General features: G+C 43.9%; 1 protein-coding gene across 4 annotated transcripts in view; it reads right to left on the reverse strand.

Moving 5' to 3' along the window:
* The window catches only part of ap2a1 (adaptor related protein complex 2 subunit alpha 1), a 109,816-nt gene that overhangs the window by 38,449 nt on the left and 44,169 nt on the right, over positions 1 to 27,198 (reverse strand). For all 4 annotated transcript variants that reach the window (XM_063062916.1, XM_063062917.1, XM_063062918.1 and 1 more), the window contains exons 7-14: positions 26,545 to 26,653; positions 24,573 to 24,723; positions 23,241 to 23,409; positions 19,335 to 19,472; positions 15,142 to 15,324; positions 13,325 to 13,422; positions 5,697 to 5,928; positions 1,105 to 1,272 (exon numbers count right to left, since the gene is read on the reverse strand). In XM_063062916.1, coding sequence (XP_062918986.1) covers positions 1,105 to 1,272; positions 5,697 to 5,928; positions 13,325 to 13,422; positions 15,142 to 15,324; positions 19,335 to 19,472; positions 23,241 to 23,409; positions 24,573 to 24,723; positions 26,545 to 26,653 — 1,248 coding nt within the window. The remainder of the gene's footprint in view (positions 1 to 1,104; positions 1,273 to 5,696; positions 5,929 to 13,324; positions 13,423 to 15,141; positions 15,325 to 19,334; positions 19,473 to 23,240; positions 23,410 to 24,572; positions 24,724 to 26,544; positions 26,654 to 27,198) is intronic.

Consider the following 27,198-nt stretch of genomic DNA (forward strand, 5'->3'; position numbering starts at 1 on the left):
AAATGTTATCTAAGTGACTTTGACTGTGGAACGACTGTTGCTGCCGGATAGGGTGGTTTGAGCACCTCAGAAACTGCTGATCTCCTGGGATTTTCACGTTCAGTCTCTAAAGCTTAGAGAGAATGGTATGAAAAAGAATCCAGTGAACAGCAATTTTGTGGGCGAAAACACCTCGTTAATGAAAGAGGTCAGAGGAGAATGGTCAAACTGGTTCAAGCTGACAGGAAGGTGACAGTAGTTCAGATAACTATGCCTGACAACAGTGGTGTGCAGAAGAGCATCTCTAAACGCACAACACATTGAATCTTGAAGTAGGGGCGACAGCAGCAGAAGACCACGAACATACACATTGGGTGGCGTTGTAGTATGGCGCTTTTACGGCGCCAGCAATTAGAAGCCCAGTGTTCAATCCCGACACTACCTGTAAAGAGTTTGTACATTCCCTCCACGATGACAAGGGCTTCCTCTGGTTGCTCCGGTTTCCTCCCACATTCCAAAAGCTATGTATTAGGGTGAGTAAATTGTGGGCACACTATGTTGGCACGGGAAGCATGGCAACACTGGCAGGCTGCCCCCAGCACATCCTCGGAATGGGTTGGCCATTAATGCAAACAACACATTTCATTGTATGTTTCAATGTGCATGTGACAAATAAAGATAATCTTTATCCTTATATGGTTCTGAACAGATCAAAGAATAGTCATAATTTATTAATCCCGGAGGGGAAATTGGTTTTCGTTACAGTTGCACCATAAATAATTAAATAGTAAGATGTAAATTATGCCAGGAAATAAGTCCAGGACCAGCCTATTGGCTCAGGGTGTCTGACCCTCCAAGGGAGGAGTTGTAAAGTTTGATGGCCACAGGCAGGAATGACTTCCTATGACGCTCTGTGCTGCATCTCGGTGGAATGAGTTTCTGGCTGAATGTACTCCTGTGCCCACCCAGTACATTATGTAGTGGATGGGAGACACTGTACGAGATGGCATGCAACTTGGACAGCATCCTCTTTTCAGTCACCACCGTCAGAGAGTCCAGTTCCATCCCCACAACATCACTGGCCTTACGAATGGAATATAGGCATTTCACCAAAGTCACACTCACCACTGTGCTGGCATTCACAACAGGTTCGACACCACCGTTCACCTCTGTTTGTTCCTTCTTCCCTTCTTCCAAGTCAGTCATGGTGCCTGGTCCCTTCTTCTTCTTCAGCTTGGCAAGGATGGAGGATTCCCGCTCGGGGAATGGAGGCATTTCTTCCAGGACGGTGGCCTATACGGTGGGGTGGGGGGGTGGGGAAGCAGAGATGAGGAGAGTAAAAATGAGAGAGCCCAAAGAGAAACAGACAGAAGTGGAGGGGAAAAAGTCAAAAGAGAAGTCAGTTACTAGGCTGGAGCCGATATGTCTACACATCATACCCAGCAGTTTCCCCTCCCCTCTGGGAAATCACATCAACAAAAATGGCTGAAATGCTTCCACTTTAAAATTCTTGCCCTCACTTTCAAGTCTTTCTATGTCCTCCCATGCCTCCCTTCCTGCAACTGAGTGATTCAGATCTCTCTGCTCCAGCAATCATCCTTTTGATCATCGCGGAATTTAACTGCTCTTACTGCTGCCTCCTTGAGCTACTCTCTGAAATTCTCTCCCTGAACGTCTCCTTCCTCAAGGTGTCCTTAAAACCCGCAGCTTTTGCTTACCCATGATTCCCTTACCTGAAACGCTATCATATGTAATGCTCCCATGGGGTGCTTTGATAAGCTTTTGCCGCATTAAGGGTCCTACATAAAGAGAAGCCACTGTTATTGATGATTTTACGTGATGACCATAGGACCCGGGGGCAGAATCAGGCCATTTGGCCTATCATGTTTTCTCCACCATTCCATCATGACTGACTTAATGTCTCTCTCAACCCCTTTCTCCTACCTTCTCCCTGTAACCTTTGACATTCTTACAAATCAAGAACCTATCAACCTCTGCTTTAAATATGCCCAATTTCTTAGCTTCCACAGCTGTTTGTGGCAATGAATTCCAGATTCACCGCCCTCTGGTTAAAAAATTTCCTCATCTCTGCAGTTTGTGTGTGTATAACATGACATTGTGAGTGATGATAAACCCAATTCTGACATATGGGTCTCTGTTGTGGACAGAGAGTGCGAAGGGGGCAGGGAGAGGGGAACCATGGATGGGACAAGGGGAAGGAATGGGAAGCACCAGAGAGACATTCTGCAATGATCAATAAACCACAATTGTTTGGAATCAAATGACTTTGCCTGGTGTCTCAAGATTGGATGCGCCTGCATCTGCTCCACCAACCTCTGGCACTCCTCCTCTGCCACCTGTCCCACACCCCTCCCTCAGCACTCCTCTTTCCCCAACATCCGTTGCTCCTGGCAGCAGATTTACAAGCTTACACTCAGCTCCACTGACAAATACAGTGCTTTGCAAAGGACTTAGGCACCCCATATGTACTGCAAGCTTAGACTAAGAGTCGGTCTTGGGCAATTCTAGTTTGTGTGCCTCATCTACAAAACTTCCAACTATTTAGGAAATAAATAGGCGATGGAGGGGAAAGAACAGTGAGGGTTAGTAATGAGTAAATAGGGATGTGGTTTGTGCTAACGTGGTAACCAGGAACCGTAGACAAAGCTTCTAAGTGGAGACCTAGAATGCAGTAGTGATGATGTCCAAGGTTCAGGAGTTTCATTGATTACGTAATAGAGTGCACCCAATGTTTTAATAGAAAATTGGATTTACTGTTAGACCTGTGGACAATCATTTTACTTTGTAGTCAGGACCTTGTCCATTACTTAAAGTCTTCCTGTAGCCACCATTCTGTTATCAAAAGATAATTTTACTGGTAATCTTGTCAACTGAATGTAAAAGCTCTATTTGTGTGATGTAGTTCTTATATGAAAATGTAGATGAGTGGGTTAGTAAGTTGCAAATGATATCAAGAGTGGTGGAGTTGTGGATAGTGTAGAAGACTGGCAAAGATTCAACATGATGTAGACCAGTTGCAGATATGGGCAAAGAAATGGCAGATGTAGTTCAACCCAGATAAATGGAAGGTGTTGCACCCTGGGAGGGCAAATGCAAGGAGACAGTACAGTGTTGCTGAGCAGAGAGATCTTGGGGTCTAAGTTCATAGCTCCATCAAAGTGGCTACACGGGTAAATGGGGTGGTTAACGCAGCTTATGGAATGCTTGCTTTTATTAATCGAGACATTGAGTTAAAAAATCAAGAGATTATGTTGCAACTTTATAGAACTCTGGTTAGGGCGCGTCTGAGTATTGCAAACAGTTTTGGTTACCCCACTGTAGGAAGGATATTGAGGCTTTGGAGAGGGTGCAGAAGAGGTTTACCAGGATGCTGCCTGGTTTAGAGGGCATGTGCTATCATGAGAAGCTGGACAAACTTGAGTTGTTTTCTTTGGCGTGGCGGAGATCTGATAGAGGTTTATAAGATTATGAGAGGCAGAGACAGAGTAGACAGGGAGTATCTGTTTCCCAGGGTAGAAATGTCTAATACCAAAGGGCATGCATTGAAGGTGAAACGGGGGTAGGTTCAAAGGGGATGTGAGGGGTAATTTATTTAAAAATTTACTTATGTATTTTTTTTTACTCAGAGTGGTGACCGTTACAGTGGTAGAGGCAAATACATAAGAGGCTTTTAAGACACATTTATATAGGCACATGGATGTGAGGAAGACAGAGGGATATGGACGTGGTGTAGGCAGGAGGGGTTAGTTTTTGGGAATTTTTGATTTACTTTTTTAGCTGGTTTGGCACTACACCGTGGATCGAAGGGCCTGTTCCTGTCCTGTCCTGAACTGTTCCATGTTCTATGTTCTAACCTGCAGGGATATGCATCTTGAATAAAAGAAATTGCAGTCAAAACTTGTTGTTAGCCTGTACATTACTAAGGTGTAAGACGAAGAATATTTCTCTCCTCGGGTGAATGAGGAAGCAAAGACCAAAGCCTGAAAGTGTCCAGACTGAAAGAGGTCCGTGGGTCTGAGCATAAAAGCTGTTTCAAAGTGTCTGCTCCAGAGCAGAGCTGATTCCTTCTGTGCTCTGTAATTTACTCAAAGTTACATTAAGTTTTTATTAGAAAACCCAAATAGGAAAGGTGAAGGTCGATATTTTCTCAGCATTGCACTATAATTGAGGTCTCTCACAGGAACAGGGCCAGGCCATTCGGCCCTTACAGCTACTTTACATTCCAATGTCATGGCTGATCTGCGACCCAGCTTCGCCCAACTGCCATTTGCTTCTGCTTACCGCATCATTTTGAAGTTATTACCAAAATCTCATCCAACGGTCATAACCGCAAACAACAGTCGATAATGCATTGGAATTTGTTAGGTTTAGCTGTGTGTGGACAGGTTCCCATCTGCATAGGCAGCAAGCACTACCAACAACATACCACTTCTCAAGTACGGGTCATTCAGCTGTAAAATGGTAGTTAAGTCCCTAAAAAAAAAATCTTCTGTTATAGAAAGTCACCTTATGACAGAGCAGGCTGCAATTGCCTACGGAGCACAGATTTAAACGGGTTTTCCTGATCCCGGAGAGCTATGTTGGCTGGAGTCAGGGCTTCTTGCTTTAGTTCTACCTACGGTCACCCATGCCAAACAAGTCAAAGGGTTCTGATATGCTGAAGGAAATCCTGAACACCACCAGAAATGAAGGATCTTCCTTGCTGCCCTAAATGACCAGTGGCATAATAGGGTGTAAGTAACCAGCACTGTGTCGTCTGAGTACCGTACCTTATTCATATTGAATTGACTTTATTTCCTACATCCTTAAATACGTGAGGAGTAAAAATCTTTACGTTGTGCAAATTAGTTATTTGTAATAAATAGCTCATACAGTAAGTATACAACAGAACAGTTAATACAGATTAGAAATACAGTTGTGTCAGCATGAATTAATCAGTCTGACGGCCTGGTGGAAGAAGCTGTCCCGGAGTCTGTTGGTCCTGGCTTTAATGCTGCGGTACTGTTTCCCGGAGTTAACAGCTGGAACAGTTTGGGGTTGGGGTGACTCGGGTCCCCAATGATCCTGGATACTGTCTGGTTTAGAAAGCATGTAGGCTGAGTGAGCTGGGGCTTTCCTCTTTGGAGAGGAGGACGACGAGAGGAGAGTTACTACAGATGTACACAAAGCATAGATCAAGTGGACAGCCAGATAATTTTTCCCAGGGTGGAAACAGTCAATACAAGGAGACACAACTATCAAGGGGGTGCAAGAAAAGTATGGGGAGGGCTTCAGAGGCAAGCTCTTTATAAAAACAACACATTGGAATGTGCTGTCAGGGATTGTGTAGAGACAGAAACATTAGGGACATTTAAGAGACTCTTAGATAAGCACAAAGATGAAAGTAAAATGGAAAGCTACATAGGAGGGAAGGGCCAGATTGATCTTGTAGCAGTAGGTTAAAGGGTCAGAACAACACTGTGGGCTGAAGGGCCTGCACTGTACAGTTGTACGTTTTATCTTTTAATCCATCAATTGAATTATAACAAATTTACATTAAGAAAACACAGGTTCTTACAGAACTACCTGCCCTTGGGCCACAGACACCAGCCTAAAGCATTCATTAGAACACATGCAAATACTACTCCATTATATATAGACCCTGTATGCAGCAACAGGAAACAGAAATGAAATGAGGGCGCTGGTGTTTTACATACCAGAACATCAGTGCTGGCAATGGAGCTGAGCTTCAGGTACTCCACAGCCCGCTGCTGTAGCTCCACGTCAGAGTTCCGGAGCTGGCTGTCACTGCGCAGCACATCCTGGATGGTGGCCTTGGTCTCGGGGAAGAGGTTGACAAACTTGATGTACGAGGAGAGCAGAAGGGCACGAGTTGGCACACTGCACAAGTGGAACTTGGAATGAAGCAAGTTGAACTGAACCAAGGGGCTGAAAGATCGGGAAAGAAAGGGGAGAGAATAAATTAAATACGTCACAATAATCATACACAGTGACTTAGACATCGATTTCTTGAACTTCTGGTAACTGCCCCTCTTCTCCTTCACCATTCCCATTTCCCCTTACTCACCTTATCTCCTTATCTGCCCATTACCTCCCTCGAGTGCTCCTCCCCTTTCCTTTATTTCATGGCCTTCTGTCCTCTCCCATCAGATTCCCCCTTCTCCAGCCCTTTATCTCTTTCACCAATCAACTTCCCAGCTCTTTACCTCACCCCTACCTCAGTTTCACCTGTCACCTTGTACTACTTCTTCCCCTCCCCCCACCTTCTTATTCTGACTTCTCGTCTCTTTTTTCCAGACCTGATGAAGCGTCTCAGCCCGAAATCCTGACTGTTTACTCTTTTCATAAATGCGGCCTGGCCTGCTGAGATCCTCCAGCATTTTGTGTGTGTCACAGTGACGAGTCTGGAAAGGACTTGCTGGTGAACTATACATCTCTGACACCTTGAACGTCTTCACCCTTGACAAGGCCTTGACCAAGAGCACGTGTTTCCCAAATTGTGGACCACCAGTCTCAAAACTCCTCCACCATTCAGAATTGAAAATAAAGTGCTGTCCCTTTGTGGTCACTGGGGTAAAGTCCTGGAATTCCCTAGCCAAAAGGGACTGAGGTTGCTCAAGGTGACAGCATCCTGCCACCTTCAAGGAGCTAACTTGTGAATGGGCCAGATAGGGTGATATGGTGGCACAGTAGTCCGTGTAATGCTACTACAGCGCCAGCGACCCGGGTTCAAATCCGCCACTGTCTGTAAGGAGTTTGCACATTCTCCCCGTGACCACGTGGGTTTCCTCGGGTATTCCAGTCTCCTCCCACTGTCCAAAGATGTACGGCTCTGGGCCTCTACTCACTGGAATCAAGAAAAATGAGGGGTGACCCCACTGAAATCTATTGAATGTTGAAAGGCCTCGATAGAGTGCATGCGGAGAGGGGGTTTCCTACGGTGGGAGAGTCTAAGACCAGAGGACACTGCATGGAACGGAGATGAGGATGAATTTCTTCGGGTACATAAGTGTAAAAGAGGCGAGGGAGGACACTGGACTGTTGGAAAATGATGCTGGAGAGGTAGTAATGGGCAACAACGAAATGGTGGATGAACTGAATAAGTATTTTGCATCAGTCTTCACTGTGGAAGATGCTAGCAGTATGGTGGAAGTTCCAGGTGTCAGGGGGCATGAAGTGTGTGAAGTTACCATAGATAGAAGGTTCTTGGGAAACTGAAAGGTCTGAAGGTAGATAAGTCACCTGGACCAGATGATGTACACCCCAGGGTTCTGAAAGAGGTGGCTGAAGAGATCGTGGAGGCATTAGTAACGATCTTTCAATAATCACTAGATTCTGGAATGGTTCCAGAAGACTGGAAAATTGCAAATGTCACTCCATTCTTCCAGAAGGGAAAAAGACAGAAGAAAGGAAACTATAGGCCGGATAGTCTGACCTCTGTGGTTGGAATAATGTTGGGAGTTGATTATTAAGGATGGAATCTCAGGGTACTTAGAGGCACATGATAAAATAGGCCGCAGTCAGCGCTGTTTCCTCAAGGGAAAATTTTGCCCAACAAATCTGTTAGAACAAGCGGGATAGACAAAGGAGAATCGGTTGATACTGTGCAATTGGATTTTCAGAAGTGCCACACATGAGACCGCTTAACAAACTACGAGCCGATGGTGTTACAGGAAAGATTCTAGCATGAATAAAGCAGTAGCTGATTGGCAGGAGGCAAATAGTGGGAATAAAGGGGGCCTTTTCTGGTTGGCTGCTGGTGACTAGTGGTGTTCCACAGGGGTCTGCACTGGGACAGCTTCTTTTTCACGTTATATGCCAATGATTTGGATGATGGAATTAATAACTTTGTTGCAAAGTTTGTAGATGATATGAAGATAGTTAAGAGGCAGGTAGTTTTGAGGAAGTAGAGAGGCTACAGAAGGACTCAGACAGATTAGGAGAACAGGCAAGGAAGTGGCCGATGGAATACAGTGTCGGGAAGTGCATGGTCATGCACTTTGGTAGAAGAAATTAAAGGGTTGACTATTTTCTAGATGGAGAGAAAACACAAGAACTGAGACATAAAGGGACTTGGGAATCCTTGCGCAGGATTTCCTAAAAGTTAATTTGCAGGTCGAGTCTGTGGTGAGAAAGGCAAATACATATGTTAGCATTTATTTCAAGAGGACTAGAATATCAAAAGCTAGGATGTAATACTGAAACTTTATAAAACACTGGTGAGGCCTCACTTGGAGTATTGCGAGCAAGTCTGGGCCCCTTATCTTGGAAAGGATGTGCTAAAACTGGATGGTTCAAGGGAGGTTCACAAAAATGATTCCAGGATTGAACGGCTTGTCCGAAAAGAGCATCTGATTGCTCCAGCCCTGTATTCACTAGAATTCAGAAGAATGAGGGGTGACCTCATTGAAATCTATCAAATTAGGCAAGGCCTCAATAGAGTGCATGTGGACAGGACACTTCCTTTGGTGGGAGAGTTTAAGACCAGAGGACACAGCCTCAGAACAGGGGAGTCTTTTTAGAATGGAGACGAGGGGGAGTTTCTTTAGCCAGAGGGTGGTGAATCTGTGGAATTCTTTGCCATAGGCAACTGTGGATGGCCAAGTCATTGGGTATATTTAAGGCAAAGGTTGATAGATTCTTGATTTGTCAGGGCATGAAGGGATATGCGGAGAGGCGGGAGATTAGGGCAGAGGGGTAAAATAGATCAGCCATGATGAAATGGCGATGGGCCAAATGACTTAATTCTGCTCCTATATCTTATGGCATTTTAGATTAGTAGGTTAATTGGTCACATGGGTGTAACTGGGTAGTGCAGGCTCTTAGGTTTGGAGGGGTCTGTTACCGTCCTGTGTCTCTAAAATAAAAAATAAATAAGCTGCTAGCAACTGCCATAAGCACAAAATGATGTTATAAAAATCAGAATGGTATGGCAAAGAAACGAGTCCTTCAGCCCAGCATATCTATGCCAACCTTTATGTCTACCTAGAGAATTGGAATTTGGTATTATTGTCAGATGTACTGAGATACAGTGAAAAGTTTGTCTTGCTTACTGTTCATACAGATCAGATCATTACACAGTGCATTGAGGTAGAACAAGGTAAAACAATAACAATGCAGACACTAGAGTCTGTAGATACTGAAATCTGGAGCAACACTCAAAATGGTGTGAGGAACCCAGCAGATCAGGCAGCATCTATGCAAGGAAATGGACTGAAGAAGGGTCTCGTCCTGAAAACTCGATGGTCTATTTCCCTTTGTCGATATTGCCTAATCTACTAAGTTCCTCTAGCATTTTGGAGAATTTTGCCGATCTTCATAAGTCTTATTTCAAAGGGCATGTGGTTGTGCATTTGACGGGTAAATGTGCAAGGCAGCTGGAGTGACAGTAATCCCAGGACTCAGTCAGGGGTAGCTGATCGAGAAGCGATCGCTAGGAAGTGTTAAAGGGCCACTGCACATATTATTCCCACAGGATGCATTTGCCAGGGGTGAGGTCAGCTCGATCATGGGCACTAGCCTCCCCAACATCCAGAACATCTTCCAGGGAGTGATGCCTCAATAAACATGGCCACCATCATGAAAGACGCTCATCACCCAGGCCATACCCGTCTCTTCTCATTGCTACCAGCAGGGAGAAGGTGCAGAAGCCTGAAGGAACACACTCAACAATTCAGGAACAGCCTCTTCCCTTCTGCCATCAGATTTCTGAATGGACATTGAACCTGTGAACATTGCTTCACTACTTCCCCTCCCACTTTGTGCAATACTTATTTAACTTAACTTTTTTAATATATATATTGACTGTAATTCAGTTTTTGTTATGAATTGCATTGTACTGTTGCCGCTGAACAACAAATTTCACAAAATTAAATCGTTCACGATCGAAGAAGGGTTCTGCCTGATACACAGGACAATGGGAACTGGCACTACAGCATCAACATAGTAACACTGGACCAGAACTTTCTGTTAATCAGACCATAAGACATGGGAGCACAATTAGGCCATTTGGCCTATCAGGTGTGCTCCGCATTCTAGCATGACTGATTTATTACCCATCTCAGCCCCATTCTCCTGCCTTCTCCCTGTAACCTTTGACACCCTTACTAATCAAGAATCTCTCAATCTCCGCTTTAAATATACCCAATGACTTGGCCTCCACAGCCAAGTTCACCTACGATCTCTTTCTGTTTCATAGGTGAACATGTATACTGGGTGAGGACAAAACGCCACCAATGTCTCTCTAGGTGCTGTGTAAAGCAACACAATATTATCACAATCGTTAATTAGCCACTCCTCCAACAGGACCACAACCTCGTCACTGGGTTTGGAGGCTTGTGTGCCTCAATGACCCAGAGAGCTATGCTGGCTGGAGTCAGAGCTTTGTGCTTTGACTCTTGGTGGGGTCACCCATGCCAAACAGGTCAAAGGGTAGAGGCCAGACTAAGAGTGGAGCATCCGTCCCCCAGTTCTGGGGGTTCAGCTCAGGGCTAACAACCCTGATAGGCAAAACAAAATTGTTACGGAAACGGCAATGAAGCACCCTTCTACATTGGAATGTGACAGTATTCCTGAGTCTCCACCCGGGACTTGCATGACCAACAGCAGTAAAAACCGAGAGGAAGCTACTGGCACGATGAAGAAATCAGAATCAGGTTTAATATCACGGGCACACTCGTGAAATTTGTTGTCTTTGTGACAGCAGTATGTTGCAATACACAAGAGAAAAACTGAATTATCATATATTATATTTAATATATACAGTAAATATATATATATATATATATAAAATAATTAAATTAAAAAGTAGTGCAAAAATAGAAATAAAAGAAAGTAGTGAGGTAGTGTTCATGGGTTCAATGTCAGAGGGGAAGAAGCTGTTCCTGAATCGCTGAGTGTGTGCCTTCAGGCTTCTGCACCTCCTTCCTGATGGTAGCAATGGGAAGAGGGCATGTCCTGGGTGATGGGGATCCTTAACGATAGACACCACCTTTTTGAGGCGTTGCTCCTTGAAGATGTCCTGGATACTACAGACATGCCCACAGTGCCCATGATGGAGCTGACCAAGTTTACAACTCTGCAGTTTATTTTGATCCTGTGCAATAGCCCTCCCCTGCCCTCCATACCAGCTGGCGATGCAGCCAGTTAGAATGCTCTCTATTGTACACCAGTAGAAGCCCTGAACTAGAGATGGAGAACCTTCACTGCTGTCCTAAATGCCACCAGCGTAATGGGCAGCAAGTTAGTTAGCCAATATAAACTGAAATAGGGAAAAATCTAAACAACTTGCACGTCAGCCATTACACTCCTTGTGTGGTGATCACTGGCGATAGGAAAAAAACCAATTGCTCCGTGATGTTGTGGCAATAGGCTTCCCACATAAAAACAAAAACAGTGATGTGGGGAAACAAAATATAGATGAGTCACCATCACTAGAGAAATTTTGCAGCATGTACCCTTGTTCACAATAAGGAGAAAGAGATGCAAAATAATTGACTGCCAAAGTGGAAACCAGAGTGGACAATCTAGCTATGGGACACAGATCATGACTTGGGTTTGGAAGCAAAGCACCGCAGATGCTGGAAATCTGAAATAAAAACAAAAACTCACGACAGAAACTCGAGAGAAGTAAGAGCACTTAAGATAATTTGAAGGGTAGTACTAACACCCCCAAGTCCTGTACAACAGCTGTGGCTCAGATGTACAAATCATTATTTTCATTTCAGAAAGCCATATCAACTATCAAAAATAATGGTATTTTTTGTTAACTTTTATCTTTAAAAGATGGATTCTAACCTTTTTCTGGAAGCAACTGATCTAGAGCACCCATTTTCCCTCTCTCCTTTAGATGCTGCCTTCCATTCTATTGGGAACGCTCCAGAACCTGGAGGCTTCATTAGTCGGGGGGTGGGGGGGGGATTGAATTCAAGAGCATGAAGTAAAGTTGCAGCTTTATAAAATGCTGGTTAGACCACACTTGGAATACTGTGTTCAGTTCTGGTCGCCTCATTATAGGAAGGATGTGGAAGCTTTAGGGAGGGTGCAGAGATTTACCAGGATGCTGCCTGCATTAGAAAGCGTGTCTTATGAGGACAAGTTGAATGAGCTAGGGCTTTTCACTAAGGAGTGAGAGGTGGACTTGATAGAGGTGTATGAGATAATTAAGACGTATTGATCACGTGAATAGCCAGATAAATTTTCCAAGGGCAAAAATGGCTAATAAAAAAGGGCATAATTTTTAAGATGGTTGGAGGAAGATACAAGGGGATGTCAGAGATGTTCTTTACACAAAATGTGGTGATATTTTATTTATTTTTTATTGAGATAAAGCATGGAACAGGCCTTTCCAGCCCTCTGAACCGCACTGCCCAGCAATCCCACCATTTAATCCTAGCCTAATCAAGGGACAATTTACACTGACCGATTAACCTACTGTACATCTTTGGACTGTGGGAGGAAACCAGAGCATCCAAAGGAAACTCACTCATTCCACAGGAAGGACGTACTGACTTCTCAAAGGGGTCAGAATTGAAATCTAAACTCTCGACGCCTCGAGCTGCAATAGCATCGCGCTAACTGCTACACCACCGCGTGTGGGAGAGATTATACCTTTCATGCAAATCCAACCCGAGAAGTTAAAAGGAAATTCGTCTTTTTCCAATAAACATATCTAGCTTAAAACATGGTGGATACCATCATATTACAGAAAAAGTAAAATAGCAACTCAATTTGTACATAGTCCGAAAGGAAGGCAGATGTTCTTAGAGCTGGGGACGAAGGGGATATTATTCTTTCAAATATGTCACACATTGTGCAGAATGAGACATACAACTCACCAGTAATGAGCAAGGTTTCTGGCACAGATACAGAAAGCGGGTCACAGAATTCAGTGAAGGAAACAATCAGCTTTTGACAGGATATTGACAACACTCTAATGATGACTTTATGCCAAGTCACAGTGCTGCAGAGAAACAGCAAGACAAGCCCTGGCTAACTTCAAAACAGTGCTAATAACCACATTCTCAGAAGGATATGCTCATCTTAATACAAGTGACTGGCCGGCTCTTTTAAACACAAGAGATTCTGCAGATGCTGGAAATCCAGATCAACACATTTGCAAAATGCTGGAGGAACTCAGCAGGTCAGGCAGCATCCTGGAGTGGAATAAACAGTTGGCATTTAATATCAGGATGAACTGTCCTAATGGAGGGTCTTGGCTTGAAACATTGACATTTATTCCTCCCCACAGATGCTGCCTGACCTGCTGAGCTCCTCTGGCATTTTGTGTGTTACTCTGGCCATCTGCTTTACCTTGTTTGCTCACCTGGATCGTGGATCACCAGCAATCAGATTTCCAAATTCTCCTAGAATATATCCACCAACTTTCACCATGTTCTCATGACAGGCTGGGGCCTGGAGTGCCTTAAAAACAAAATGCAAAGTAGATTAATATAGAAAGAATAGGAGGAGGCAGTTTTCAAAACACTCCTTCCCACTTTTACCAAATTTGGGACAGCACAATGGTACAATCGCAGAGCTATTGCCTCAACTTCTGCAGTCTGGGTTCAATTCTGACCTCCAGTGCTGTCAATGTGGAGTTTGCATGATGCCCTCCCCAAAACGGATGCCCTCAGATTTCTGTGGGTGTCCTTCCCAAATGTAGGCACTCCCAAATTTCCACGGCTGCTCTTCCCAAATGTGGGTACTCCCAGATTTATCCATCCCAGTTCCTTGGATGCCATGGGGTTTTAGATTTTCTGATCAGTCTGCCATGAAGGATTGCATGAAGATGGATAGGAAGGACAGATAGACAGATGGGTGGATAGGAAGGACAGATAGACAGATGGATGGATAGGAGGATAGATAGATGGATAGGAGGATAGATAGATGGATAGGAGGATAGATAGATGGATAGAAGGATAGATAGATAGGATAGATAGATAGAAGGATAGATAGATAGATGGAAGGATAGATAGATGGAAGGATAGATAGATGGAAGGATAGATAGATGGAAGGATAGATAGATGGAAGGATAGATAGATGGAAGGATAGATAGATGGAAGGATAGATAGATAGATGGATAGATAGATAGATGGATAGATAGATGGATGGAAGGATAGATGGATGGAAGGATAGATAGATAGAGTGTGTGTGTGTGTGTGTGTGTGGAATGGGCCCTTCAACTACGCAGTTGTTGATGTTCATCTCTGGGAGTGCTCGTGTTTACAATAGGCCCTTTGCCCACATGTCTGGGTCCTGATTGGCACTGAGGCTGTCACTTCAACTGGTGATGAACCGTCTGCAAGCTCAGCATATACCACAACATCAGAAGCCTCAACCAGAGCTACCAATATTCACTACCATCCATATTCACTACTATAAACTACCAGGTTAATATACTTGATGTACCATAACACAAGCAATCAAATAATTGTGCAAAGTCTTAATATTAAAAATTATTTATGCAGCAAAAAGGGAAAATGTTAACTAATTTATTAACATAACACTTCCCAAGCCACTTTACATATTGTCTTGTAGACGGATGTTATAACATTTAGACAGAAAGCAGACTTCAGAAGATGAAGTTTATTGTCATCTGATTGTACACATATATAATCAAACAAAACAATGTTCCTCCGGACCATGATGCACACACAAAGCACATATCACACGTACCTTAATAGACACTCCCTGAGTAGGAGTGGACTATGTTGAACCAGATCATTTTAGTCAAGTGTGACTGACTAGGCTGCAGCTGATTGCTTTTAGAAGTTAAATATAAGTAAAATTAGGAGGGGCCTAGTTCGATTTCCCTTTGTGATGTGGTCAATAATTACAGGCAGATTTAAAGTAGTTAGTTGAAATAATAGATGAGAGTTGAGGACTATTTTCCCACCACCTCAAGAGTGGTGGGGCATCTGGAATTCAGTGACTGAGAGAGTGTGAAGGCAGAAGCCCTTCTCATACATCTAGATGGACACCCAAAGTGCCAAAACTTAAAAGCTAAGGACAAGGAATTAGGAGGAAGAGATGGTCTGAATTCATAAATATGACATGTATGATGTGGAAAATGGTTTATTTTGGTGTTACTAACAACTCAAAGTTGTTGATTTCTTTCAGAATTTCAGGTCAGATACTTACCTCAAACACAGTCTTTGCGGCATAGCCTTGGACGTCGTCACGGTTAATAACAATCTGAATAACTCGGTACCACACCTCCTCGCTGACATAGTCCCCTGCAATGCGGATGAGGTTCAGGATGGTGTCGACGTACCATGTGTAATCCACGGCGTACTTTTCTGCTAGGATTGCCACCTTCAACACCTGATACAAACAGAGCAAGTGGTTATTTTCTCAAACTCCAGAGGGTGTACCGAGCACACGAAGCACGACCATCATTTCTGTGGTCCATTCCAAGACCAAGCAAGTCAATAGTTCGGTGCCTCTGCTACTTAATGCAGAGTCTGCATTGTTCTATCAGTGTGCTTGTACCAGATGCACTGCAGCCACTTGCCGGCACTGTACAGTCCCATTACCAATCCTTCATTTTGCCCAGGTGCTTTCTTGCCTCCTTCCCTCATACCTGCTAGCTGGCTCTTTCTCAGGTAAACCAAAGACATGTTTAACTGATAACTTGGCTTTGTAATCAAGTTTCTGCATGACATAAAGATAATACTGAAAAGTTTAAGGGGAACACAAGGGGAAACTTCTTCACTCAGAGGGTTGAGAGAGTCTGGAATGAGCTGCCAGCAGGAGTGGTGCATACAAGATCAATTTCAACATTTAAGAGTAGGTTTGATAGGTACGTGGATGGTAGGGGTATGGAGGAGGGCTATGGTCCCAGTGCAGATCGATGGGAGTAGGCAGCTAAATTGGTTCGGTACGGACTAGATGGACCAAAGGGCCTGTTTCTGCACTGTACTTTTCTAGGACTATGACTCCAAGTGGAGTATGCAGAAGGACATCGAAAGATGTGGCACGGTATTGGTTAGCACAACACTTTACGATACAGGCAACCTGGGTTCAATTCCCACCGTTGCCTGTCTCCCCACGACTGCGTCCGGGTTTCCTCCGGGTGCTCTAGTTTCCTACCACAGTCCAAAAATAGGTGCAGGAGTAGGCTATTTGGCCCTTCGAGCCTGCACCGCCATTCAGTATGATCATGGCTGATCATCCAACTCAGAACCCTGTACCTGCCTTTTCTCCATACCCCCTGATTCCTTTAGCCACAAGGGCCTTATCTAACTCCCTCTTAAATATAGCCAATGAACTGGCCTCAACTGTTTCCTGTGGCAGAGAATTCCACAGCTTCACCACTCTCTGTGTGAAGAAGTTTTTCCTCATCTCGGTCCTAAACGGCTTCCCTTCTATCCTTAAACTGTGACCCCTTGTTCTGGACTTCCCCAACATCGGGAACAATCTTCCTGCATCTAGCCTGTCCAATCCTTTTAGGATTTTATACATTTCAATAACAGCCCCCCTCAATCTTCTAAATTCCAGAGAGTATAAAAGTCCTATGGAAGTCATATGAAAGTCCTGCCATCCCAGGAATCAATCTGGTGAACCTTCTTTGTTCTCCCTCTATGGCAAGGATGTCTTTCCTCAGATTAGGGTACCAAAATTGCACACAATACTCCAGGTGTGGTCTCACCAAGGCCTTGTACAACTGCAGTAGTACCTCCCTGTTCCTGCACTCGAACCCTCTTGCTATGAATGCCAGCATACCATTCGCCTTTTTCAGTGCCTGCTGTAACTGCATGCCCACTTTCAATGACTGGTGTATAATGACACCCAGATCACATTGCACCTCCCCTTTTCCTAATCAGCCACCATTCAGATAATAATCTGTTTTCCTATTTTTGCCACCAAAGTGGATAACTTCACATTTATCCACATTAAATTGCATCTGTCATGAATTTGCCCACACACTTAACCTATCCAAGTCACCCTGCATCCTCTTAGCATCCTCCTCACAGCTAACACTGCCACCCAGCTTCGTGTCATCCGCAAACTTGGAGATGCTGCATTTAATTCCCTCTTCCAAGTCATTAATATATATTGTAAACAACTGGGGTCCCAGCACTGAGCCGTGTGGTACCCCACCAGTCACTGCCTGCCATTCTGAAAAGGTCCCATTTATTCCCACTCTTTGCTTCCTGTCTGACAACCAGTTCTCTATCCACATCAATACCATACCCCTAATACTGTGTGTTTTAAGTTTGCACACTAATCTCCTGTGTGGGACCTTGTCAAAAGCCTTTTGAAAATCCAAATATACCACATCCACTGGTTCTCCTCTATCCACTCTACTAGTTACATCCTCAAAAAATTCTATGAGATTCGCCAGACATGATTTTCCTTTCACAAATCCATGCTGACTTTGTCCGATGATTTCACCGCTTTCCAAATGTGCTGTTATCACATCTTTCATAATTGACTCCAGCAGTTTCCCCACCACCGATGTCAGGCTTACCAGTCTATAATTGCCCGGTTTCTCTCTCCCTCCTTTTTTAAAAAGTGGGGTTACATTAGCCACCCTCCAATCCTCAGGAACTAATCCAGAATCTAAAGAGTTTTGAAAAATTATCACTAATGCATCCACTATTTCTTGGGCTACTTCCTTAAGCACGCTGGGATGCAGACCATCTGGCCCTGGGGATTTATCTGCCTTTAATCCCTTCAATTTACCTAACACCACTTCCCTACTAACATGCATTTCCCCTCAGTTCCTCCATCTCACTGGGCCCTCGGTCCCCTACTACTTCCGGAAGATTTTTTAAATATAGGGACGTGTACGGTTATGCACTTTGGTAGAAGGAATAAAGATGTAGACCATTTTCTAAATGGGGAGCAAATTCAGAAATCAGAGGTGCAGTGTAAAGGGACTTAGGAGTAATCGTGCAGGATTCCTTAGTTTGCAGTTTGACTAGGTGGTGAGGAAGGCAAATGCAATGTTAACGTTCATTTTGAGAGAAATGGAATACCGAAGCAAGGATGTGAAGCTGAGGCTTTATAAGGGATTGGTCAGATTGCACTCGAAGTACTGAGAGCAGTTTTGGGCCCCTTATCTCAGAAGGAATGTGCTGGCATTGGAGAGGGTCCACAGGAGGTTCATGAGAATGATCACAGGAATGAAAGGGTTAATGTACGAGTAGCATTTGATGACTCTGGGCCTGTGTTTAGGAGAATGAGGGGTTGAGAGATCTCACTGAAACCTATTAAATATTGAGGGGCCTAAATAGAGTGGATGTGGCAAGAATGTTTTCTGTAGTGGGAGGGTCTAGGACCAGACGGCACAGCCTTAGAATACTAGATGTCCAGTTGGAACAGAGACGAGGAGGAATTTCTTAAGGCAGAGGGTGGTGAATCTGTGGAATTCATTGCCACAGACGACTGTGGAAGCCAAGTCACTGGGTGTATTTAAAGTGGAGGTTGATAGGTTCTTGAATAGTAAGAACATCAAAGGTTACGGGGAGAAGGCAGGGTTTGAGACTGATAATAAATCAACCATAATGGCCTAACTTTGCTCCTAGCATGTCTTATGGTCCAAATATAGGAAACTTATGCAGTCTATACAAGCAACACAACAGTAAGTTTAAAAAAAAAATGGAAACCCACTCTTTCACATCTCCAAACAGCTGCATTACGGAGAAAATAGTGGAGATCAGGTCAGAAAATACCCTCAAAGTCCCAAAGTCAGCACACATGAAAGCTGCTGATTTCAGGATGCAAGGCCAAAGGAGTAAACAGCCATTTATGTGAAGAATTTAGTGAGGTAAAGTAGGGGGAAGAATGATCCTTCTTTGCAAAGGTAAACAGTATTCATTCTAACCACCACTTGCAGAGGACGTTTCCTATGGTGGGAGAGTCTAGGACCAGAGAACACAGCCTCAGAATAGAGGAGCATCTTTTTAGGACAGAGGTGAGGAGGAATTTCTTTAGCCAGAGAGTGGTGAATCTGTGGAATTTGTTACCACATGTGGCTGTGGAAGCTAAGTCATTGAGTATACAAGGCAGAGTTTGATAGATTCTTGATTGGTCAGGGCATTAAGGGATATGGGGAGAAGGCAGGAGACTGGGGCTGAGAGGGAAAATAGATCAGCCATGATGAAATGGTGATAGGCCAAATGGCCTAATCCTGCTCCTATATCTTACGGTCTTATTCAATGAAGAGAGTTTCACAGAAGTATATTAATTCACAAAGTTAATCTAAAAGAATCGGTTCATCTTCCCTACTCTCACTACACCAATGAGGGGACAGGACAGAAGAGAGTTTCTACATGCTAGTTATTGATGTAGATGACTTTTGAAAGAGACAAGAGAGCAAAACTCACAATTTCTTCTCGAATGGAATAGTCAGCAGTCTCCAGGTAGCTTAACATTTCAGCCACAATCTGTGGTGCGTTTGTTCGATCACACATGGCATAAAGAAGGTCTGCAGCTCGCTGGCGCACACTCACATCCCGCTCAGTCTGTTCAACATAATGAACAAAAACTTAATCAGCAAGCAACTGCATCGCAATACATGTCTATGGGTGCTTGGTTCTCTGTAATATCATTAAATAGATTATGGCACCTAGAAAGTGCAAAGAGAGAAAATATTGTTGCATATATTGAATTTGTCCTCCAAGAGGACCACATCCTTGTTGTGGTTTGGAGGCTCGTGTGCCTCAGCTATGTTGGTTGGAGTCCGGGCTTTGAGCTTTACCCTTTGACCTGTTTGGCATGGATGACCTTATCAAAAGCCAGAGGCCAGACTAGAGAAATCCACTGATCCTCCAGGTTCGGGGGTTCAGCTCAGGGCTAACCACCCTGACTGGTAAAACAAGATTGTTATGGAAACAGCAATGAAGAATCCTTCTACGTCTGATTGCAACGGTATTGCAAAGTCTCTGCATGGGACTTGCATGACTGCCAGTAGTGAAAACCAAAAGGAAGCTACTGACATGATAAACACCACAAGAGATAGAGGGCCTTCATTGCTGCCTTAAATGCCAGCAGCACGATGGGCAGTAAGTATATTGAATTTGTACTTGGAGAGAATTTATTCGAACCTCTACACGTGATCATTGGTACTAAGGGCATAGAGATCGCACCCGTCCTTTTTCAGGCAGATTGTCAATACCTTGCCTAAAATCACAATGCTTCACTTTTATGAACTTACAGCCACGTGAGACACCACAGCCAAATGAAAAATTACTTCAACAGGGCAACACTGTAGCCTCGCGGTTCGCACAATGCTTCACAATGCCTGCTGTGAGATCAGGGCTCTATGCCTGTCACCATCCGTAAGGAGCTTGTACGTTCTCCCTGTGACCGTGTGGGCTTTCTCCCACATTCCAAAGATGTGCAATTAGGATTAGTGAGTTGTGAGCATACTAAATTGGCACGGGAAATGTGGCGCCGCTTGCAGACTGTCAAGCGCTATTCCTGCTGATTTGATACAAATGACGCATTTCTGAAACTGTATGTTTTAATGTACATGTGACAAATAAAGCTAATCTCTTGCATCTTTTACCAGACAGCTCATTCACATGCCCTAAAAATGAATTGAGAATGGAAATTGGAAGGTGATGTCAGGGCCAACCACTCCTTTCTTTGTGGCATCAAAGCTAATTCCATCCTCCAACTACACAGGATCAGACAGTCACAACCACGTATGAATCAGAGTTTTGGGGGGTTATGTCACTATCCAGACACAGAATGACAAACACCTAGGCTTGCATTTCAGTGCTGAGTGTTCACCGTCACAAGTGCCATCGTTCGGATGGGATATTAAACAGAGATCCTGTCTGCTATTCTAACAACTTTCTACAGGAGCACTATCGGGAGTGGCCTGTCTGGCTGCATCACTGTGTGGTGCAAAAGCTGCAAGGTCCGCATGACCCAGAGGATAGTAGCAACTGCAGAGCAGATCACTGGGGTCCCCCTCCCCACTACTTATGACATTTACCGGGAACGTTGCAAAAAAAAGGCCCAAAGCATTGTAGAGGATTCCTACCGCCCAATCCCAGTCTCTTTCAACCAGTACTGTCAGGGAGGAGGTACAGGACTATCAGGATTAGGACTGCGACTGCCAGCTTCTTCCCTCAGGCTGCGTCACTAGGACAGCGAGCTGTTTACCTGTGCTCAGAATTACATGCATTTTGAATTGTATTTTATTAACTTATTTGACGTAATAATTTGTTTTATGTACTAATTTAATTTAACTATTAAATTAGCACAAGTAGTGCAAAAATAAAAAAATTAGTGAGGTGGTGTTCATGGGTTCAATGTCCATTCAGAAATTGGACGGCAGAGGGGAAAAAGATGTTCCTGAGTCATCATCGAGAGTATGCCTTCAGGCTTCTGTACCTCCTTCCTGATGGAAATGACCAAGGTGATGAGAGTCCCTAATGATAGATGCCTTGAAGATGTCCTGGATACAATGGAGGCTAGCTGGAGCTGACTAATCTTCACAGCTTTCTGCAGCTTCTTTTGATCCTGTACAGCAGCACCACCCCCCCCACCCCCCAAATACCAGAAAGCGATGCAGCCAGTTTTGTGGTTGCATCGTGCTGTAGAGCAATGTTGCTTCGTTTGTTTGGCTGCATATATGCACAGTCTGAAGACAATAAATTTGACCTTGAACTTGACAATTTGAAACAAGGGCTGCAAAGTAGTTTTCTGGCATCCTGCCCATTATGTCTCACACAATAAGCATCACAAAATAGATATTTGGCATTCATCACATTATTATTTGTGGGATCCAGCAAAGTACCAATTTGTTGCCACATTTACTTTGACAGAATAGCAACTGTACTTCATAAAGCATGCCGACAGCAGCAAAGCATCTTGGAACACCTAAAGGGGATTTCAAAAGGTTTTACAGTGGTGCTAGAAAGTTTACGAACCCTGTAGAATTTTCACTATTTCTGCATAAAAATGACCTAAAATGTGATCAGGTCTTCATGCAAGTCCTCAAAGTAGATAAAGAGAACCCAATTAAATAAATAACACAGAAACAGAGAAAATTGTGTAGGGTTTACAAACTTTCTAGCACCACTGTACTTAAGTACATACCTTAAGCCTATAAATCCCATTTGATGGTCATTTGGGACAGAATGACCATCCAATGCATCCATTCCTTAATGGTCTGTGCTAATGACCATTTCAGCCTTGGGATAATGACTTCAATAGGGTCTTGGGCAACAGTAAAAAATCAGTGCCAGTTGTTTTTGAGGTTGAAAAAATGCTAGCCAGCACTGAGAGGGAGGAATCACATTGTCAAGTTCACCAATGACAAGACAGCAGTGGGGCTCATCACCAACAACGATAAGACAACCTACAGAGAGGAAATGGAAAAGCTCAAGGCCTGGTGCCAGCCAGAGAGACTCTTCCTTAATGTCAATAAGACTAAGGAGATGGTTATTGACTCCAGGAGAACTTGCACCCCTCATACCCTTCTTTACATCTGCGGCACAGCAGTGGAAACTGCAAGCAGTTTCAGACTTCCTGGGAGTGCACATCTCCCACAGCCTCTCATGGTCCCAGAACATATCCTACACAGTCAGGAAAGCTCACCAACACTTCTGCTTCCTGAGAAGACTGAAGAAAGCTGGAATGTGCGTATATATACACTCACGTCATTCTACAGAAACACACGAGGGAGTATCCTACCGAGCTGCATCACTGCTTGGTATGGAAAGTGCACTGCAGCAGACAGGAAGGCTCCTTAATGGATGGGGAAATCTGCCCAAAGCTTTACCTGCACCAGCCTACCCATCAAGAACATATCTACAGAAAGGTGCCGGAAAAAAGGCCAGAAACATCACGAAGGATCCCACACACCCTGCTCGTGGACTGTTTGTCCCACTCCCACCAGGGAAGAGGCTATGTAGCATCCATGCCAGGATGACCAGACTCAAAAACAGTTACTTTCCCCAAGGAGCAAGACCGATCAACATCTCCACCCACTAACTCCACCACTACTTTATAATTTCCTGTCAGTCACCTTATGTATAGACATTCCTGTGCCTAGCATCACTTTATAGATACACAACCTAAAAGCTATCTTATGTACTTATATTTATTGCCTGTTTTTTACTATTGTGTTTCTTCACCTCTTAAGTCTTCCTCGTGCCGCAATGGATCCAGAGTAACATTTCGTTCTCCTTATACTTGAGTACAGGAAATGACTAAACAATCTTAAAGCTTAAAAAAAAACACTTCGGTTCCTGCAAAAACAAAATGCAGCTTACCTTCAGTGCGTTGATGACTGTTTCAATGTGGGTTTTGACAGCCTCGTGGGAGAATTCAGAGCCTGCCAGCAGACACATGCTTTCCAGGGCTAGGTACCGGAGGTTAGTCTCGCGGTGTTGCAGGAATTGGCCAAGCTGGTTACACGCACGCACCAACAGGTTAGGTTCGCTGCCAGGAAATTTTAAAAAGCTATTAAAAGATTACATTCTCAAAACAAGCCACTATTTCCTCCCTCCAACAGAAGCAGTCAGCAGATTGCATAAAAACAGCAGTGAAAATAAAGAAAGTACCTTGGCCTTTTAGCCGATCACAGGATCCAGAAAATAATTCCATATCTATTTCAGAAAAAAGTTTGTGCAGAAGCTGGAAATTTTGAGCAATAAACACAAAATGCTGGAGGAACTCAGCAAGACAGGCAGCATCTATGAAGGGGAATAAACAGTCAATGCTTTGGGTCGAGATGTCGCTTTTATTCCCCTCCATAGATGTTGCCTGACTTGCTGAGTTCCTCCAGCTTTTTCAGTATATCAATTTCTCATACTTTCCCTCAATGCTCCACTTTCACACAGCTAAAATCAAAAGTCTCATTTAATTAAAGTTGCAGTGCACGCATTATTTTATTTTATTTACTTATTTATTGAGATGCAGCGCGGAACAGACTCTTCTGGCCTTTCGAGCCACACCACCCAGCAACACCCCTATTTTAACTCCAGGCTAATCACGGGACAATTTACAATGACTAATTAACCTACCAACCGGTACGTCTTTGGACTGTGGGAGGAAACTGGTGCACCCGAAAGAAACCCATGTAGTCATGGGGAGAACATATAAACTCCTTACAGGCAGTGGAGGGAATTGAACCTGGGCACCTGTACTGTAAAGCATTGTACTCTCCACCACGGTACCGTGCTGCCCTACCATTATCCCACATCATGGTCTTCCATTTACAGACCATAAGACTTGGGAGTAATACAAGGCCATTCGGCCCACTGAGTCTGCTCCACCATTCCCTCATGGCTGGCTTATTATCACTAGCAACTCTATTCTCCTGTCTTCTCCCCATAACCTTTGATGCCATTACTAATCAAGAACCTATCAGACTGGTATATATCCATCTGGGAGATGAGATCCAACCTTTCGTTCCATGCTCACCTCCAGGTTACAGTTCTGGATGTCATTCGCTTTCACTCAACTGGCCGCATTCTAGGTGGGCCAATGTATGCGCATTAGTGGACAATGAGCATGAAATAAAAAATCAAAACCATCTTGCGCAATCAATGCCCAAGCTACACCAATTCTATCACATCATTTATAAGCAGCATATCACATACCTGTCATAATGTATAATAAGGCTGATTGCTTCGAAAAGAATTGCATTCTTAGCATTGGAGTGTTGTACCTTCTTGGATTTAGGTGGCTCTTGAGCTTTGTTCAGAATAGTTTCCATACATTCAATCAGGCGACCTTTCACAGCAGTGTCCTCTGCAAGAGAATGAAATAGAAGTGTAGTAAAACAATCAAATCACACCGACTGATCAATTTAACAAGTTTTAATGATACAGCAAGGAGCAAACAATCTGACCTAAGTCTGTACTACTTGGTTCACTAGCCACTAAATATCAAACCACTCTTCTTGATAGAGATGTACGGGTAGTGACAGAGCTGGCAGCCAGAGACCATTTTTCCCCAGAGCAGAAATTACTAGTCCAAGGGGGCATGACTTTTTGTATTACACACCAAATGCTGGAGGAACTCAGTAGGCCAGGCAGCATCTATGGAAAAGAGTAAACAGTCAACATTTTAGGCCAAGACCCTCCATGAGTCCTGATGAAAGGTTTCGGCCCGAAACATTGACTCTGTATTCTTTTCCAGACACTGCCTGGCCTGCTGAGTTCTTCCAGCATTTGTGTATATTACTTTGACTTCCAGCATCTGCAGATTTTCTCTTGTTTTTTTGGGCATAACTTTAAGGTGTTTTGAGGAAAATGTAGGGGAGACGTCAAAAGGGAGTTTTTTTTAAAAATTACACAGACAGTAGGTGCATGGAACATGCTGCCAGGGCTGGCGGCAGGTACATTAGGGACACTTACACAGACACATGGATGAAAGAAAAATGGAGGGCTACGTGGGGAGGGAAGGGCTAGATCAGTCTTGGAGTCAGTTAAAAGGTCGCACAACAATGTGGGCCAAAGGGCCTGTACTGTGCTGTTTAAACCAATTTCAGGATCTGTACATCAGCAATTAATGTTCATTCCTAATGGCTCTTGAACAGAGTGCGTTCTAAGCCACTTCAACAACCACTTTGGTAAGCCAGATTTCCTCTCTTGAAGAATATTTATGAACCCAATGGGTTTGATCCTTTAATATTTTAACAGCTTTGTGGGTCATCATTACCACCAGTATCTTAAATATATTAATTCCAAATAATTAACCTACTTTTAATTTCGAGGATTACAGGATGTGATTTGAACCTGTGGTTCTAGATTGTACAGAGTTCAAAGAAAACTTATTATCAAGGTATTTAGATAAAAATGCAATAGAATCAATGAAAAACTACACACATAGATGGACAAACGACCACAGTGCAAAAGGCAAATTCTGCAAACACAAAAAAAAAAATCAAATAATAAATAAATAATATTGAGAATACGAGTTGTCGAGTCCTTGAAAGTCCATAGGTTGTGGAATCAGTTCAGTGTTCAGGTGGGTGATGTTACCCACACTAGTTCCAAGACCCTGATGGTGGAGGGTGACTAACTGTTCCTGAGCCTGGTGGTGTGGGGCCTGAGGCTCCCGTACCTCCTGCCTGATGGCAGCAGTGAGAGAGCACGGCTGAACGGTGGGAGTCCACGATGGTGGATGCTACTTTCCTGTGCAGCGTTCCATGTAGATGTGCTCAATGGTGGGGGAGGACTTTGCCTGAGATAGACTGTGACGAGATTATAGCCTTCAGATAAATAGTCTGCCGATTTAACCACTGATGTATCCTTATCTATATTTTTTAGAAACTTGCATTTGTGTAACATTTATTTTTGGTTGACAATTTCAGGATCATACTGTTAATACTGCAATTTGTTTTACTAATACTTCTTTATTCCGTTGGTGGTATGTCCATTAAATATCGCATTGCAGCGACACACAGGAGCGGCAAACCGTCCTGTCGTTGCACGGCCATCTTCTGTTTCACTGTTATATCTGTGTGTGAACCGATTCACTGGCGACGCTGCGGGTAATTCAGTGGAGACAGATGTTTCCGATCACAACAGTGCAGGACACAGTCATTAGGTGATGCAAGAGCCTTACCAGGTGGAGGATAGCACTGCAGGAGCCGCAGCAGTTTGACGGAAAGCCAGGGCGCTGGAACAAAGTAATACGTGTAATCCTGCAGGTCTGTGGAGGCTGAGGACACAATCTGAAAATGTCAAGGAACAAGCACTGTACAAACTATCTCATTAAATGCGAATCAAACCTCTTCTGAAGCAGGCTCAGGAACATAGAGCATCAGAGTCAGGTGTATTATTGAGTTATAGAGAACCACAGCACAGAAACAGACCCTTCAGCCCATCTAGTCTGTGGCAGACTGTTATACTGCCTCGTCTCATTGATCAGAACATGGACCATAGACCTCCATGCCCCTCCAATGCATGTACTTAGTCACGCTTTAATTAAACATTGCAACCGAACCCACATCCACCACTTGTGCTGGCAGCTTGTTCCACACTTGCACCATCCTGAGTGAGGAAGATCCCCCTCTGGTTCCCCTTAAATGTTTCACCTTTCACCCTTAACATATGGACTAGTTCGAGTCTCATCCAACACGGACTGAAAAAGCCTGCTTGCATTTACCCTATCTATACCCCTCCATCAAATCTCTCCTCATTCGCCGATGTTCCAGGGAACAAAGTTCGAATCTACTGATGCTTTGCTGCACGCTTGAGTGCTTAGTGGGGGAGTGCC

The sequence above is a fragment of the Mobula hypostoma genome, chromosome 11 (genome assembly GCF_963921235.1).
Source record: "Mobula hypostoma chromosome 11, sMobHyp1.1, whole genome shotgun sequence".
Lineage (NCBI taxonomy): Eukaryota > Metazoa > Chordata > Chondrichthyes > Myliobatiformes > Myliobatidae > Mobula > Mobula hypostoma.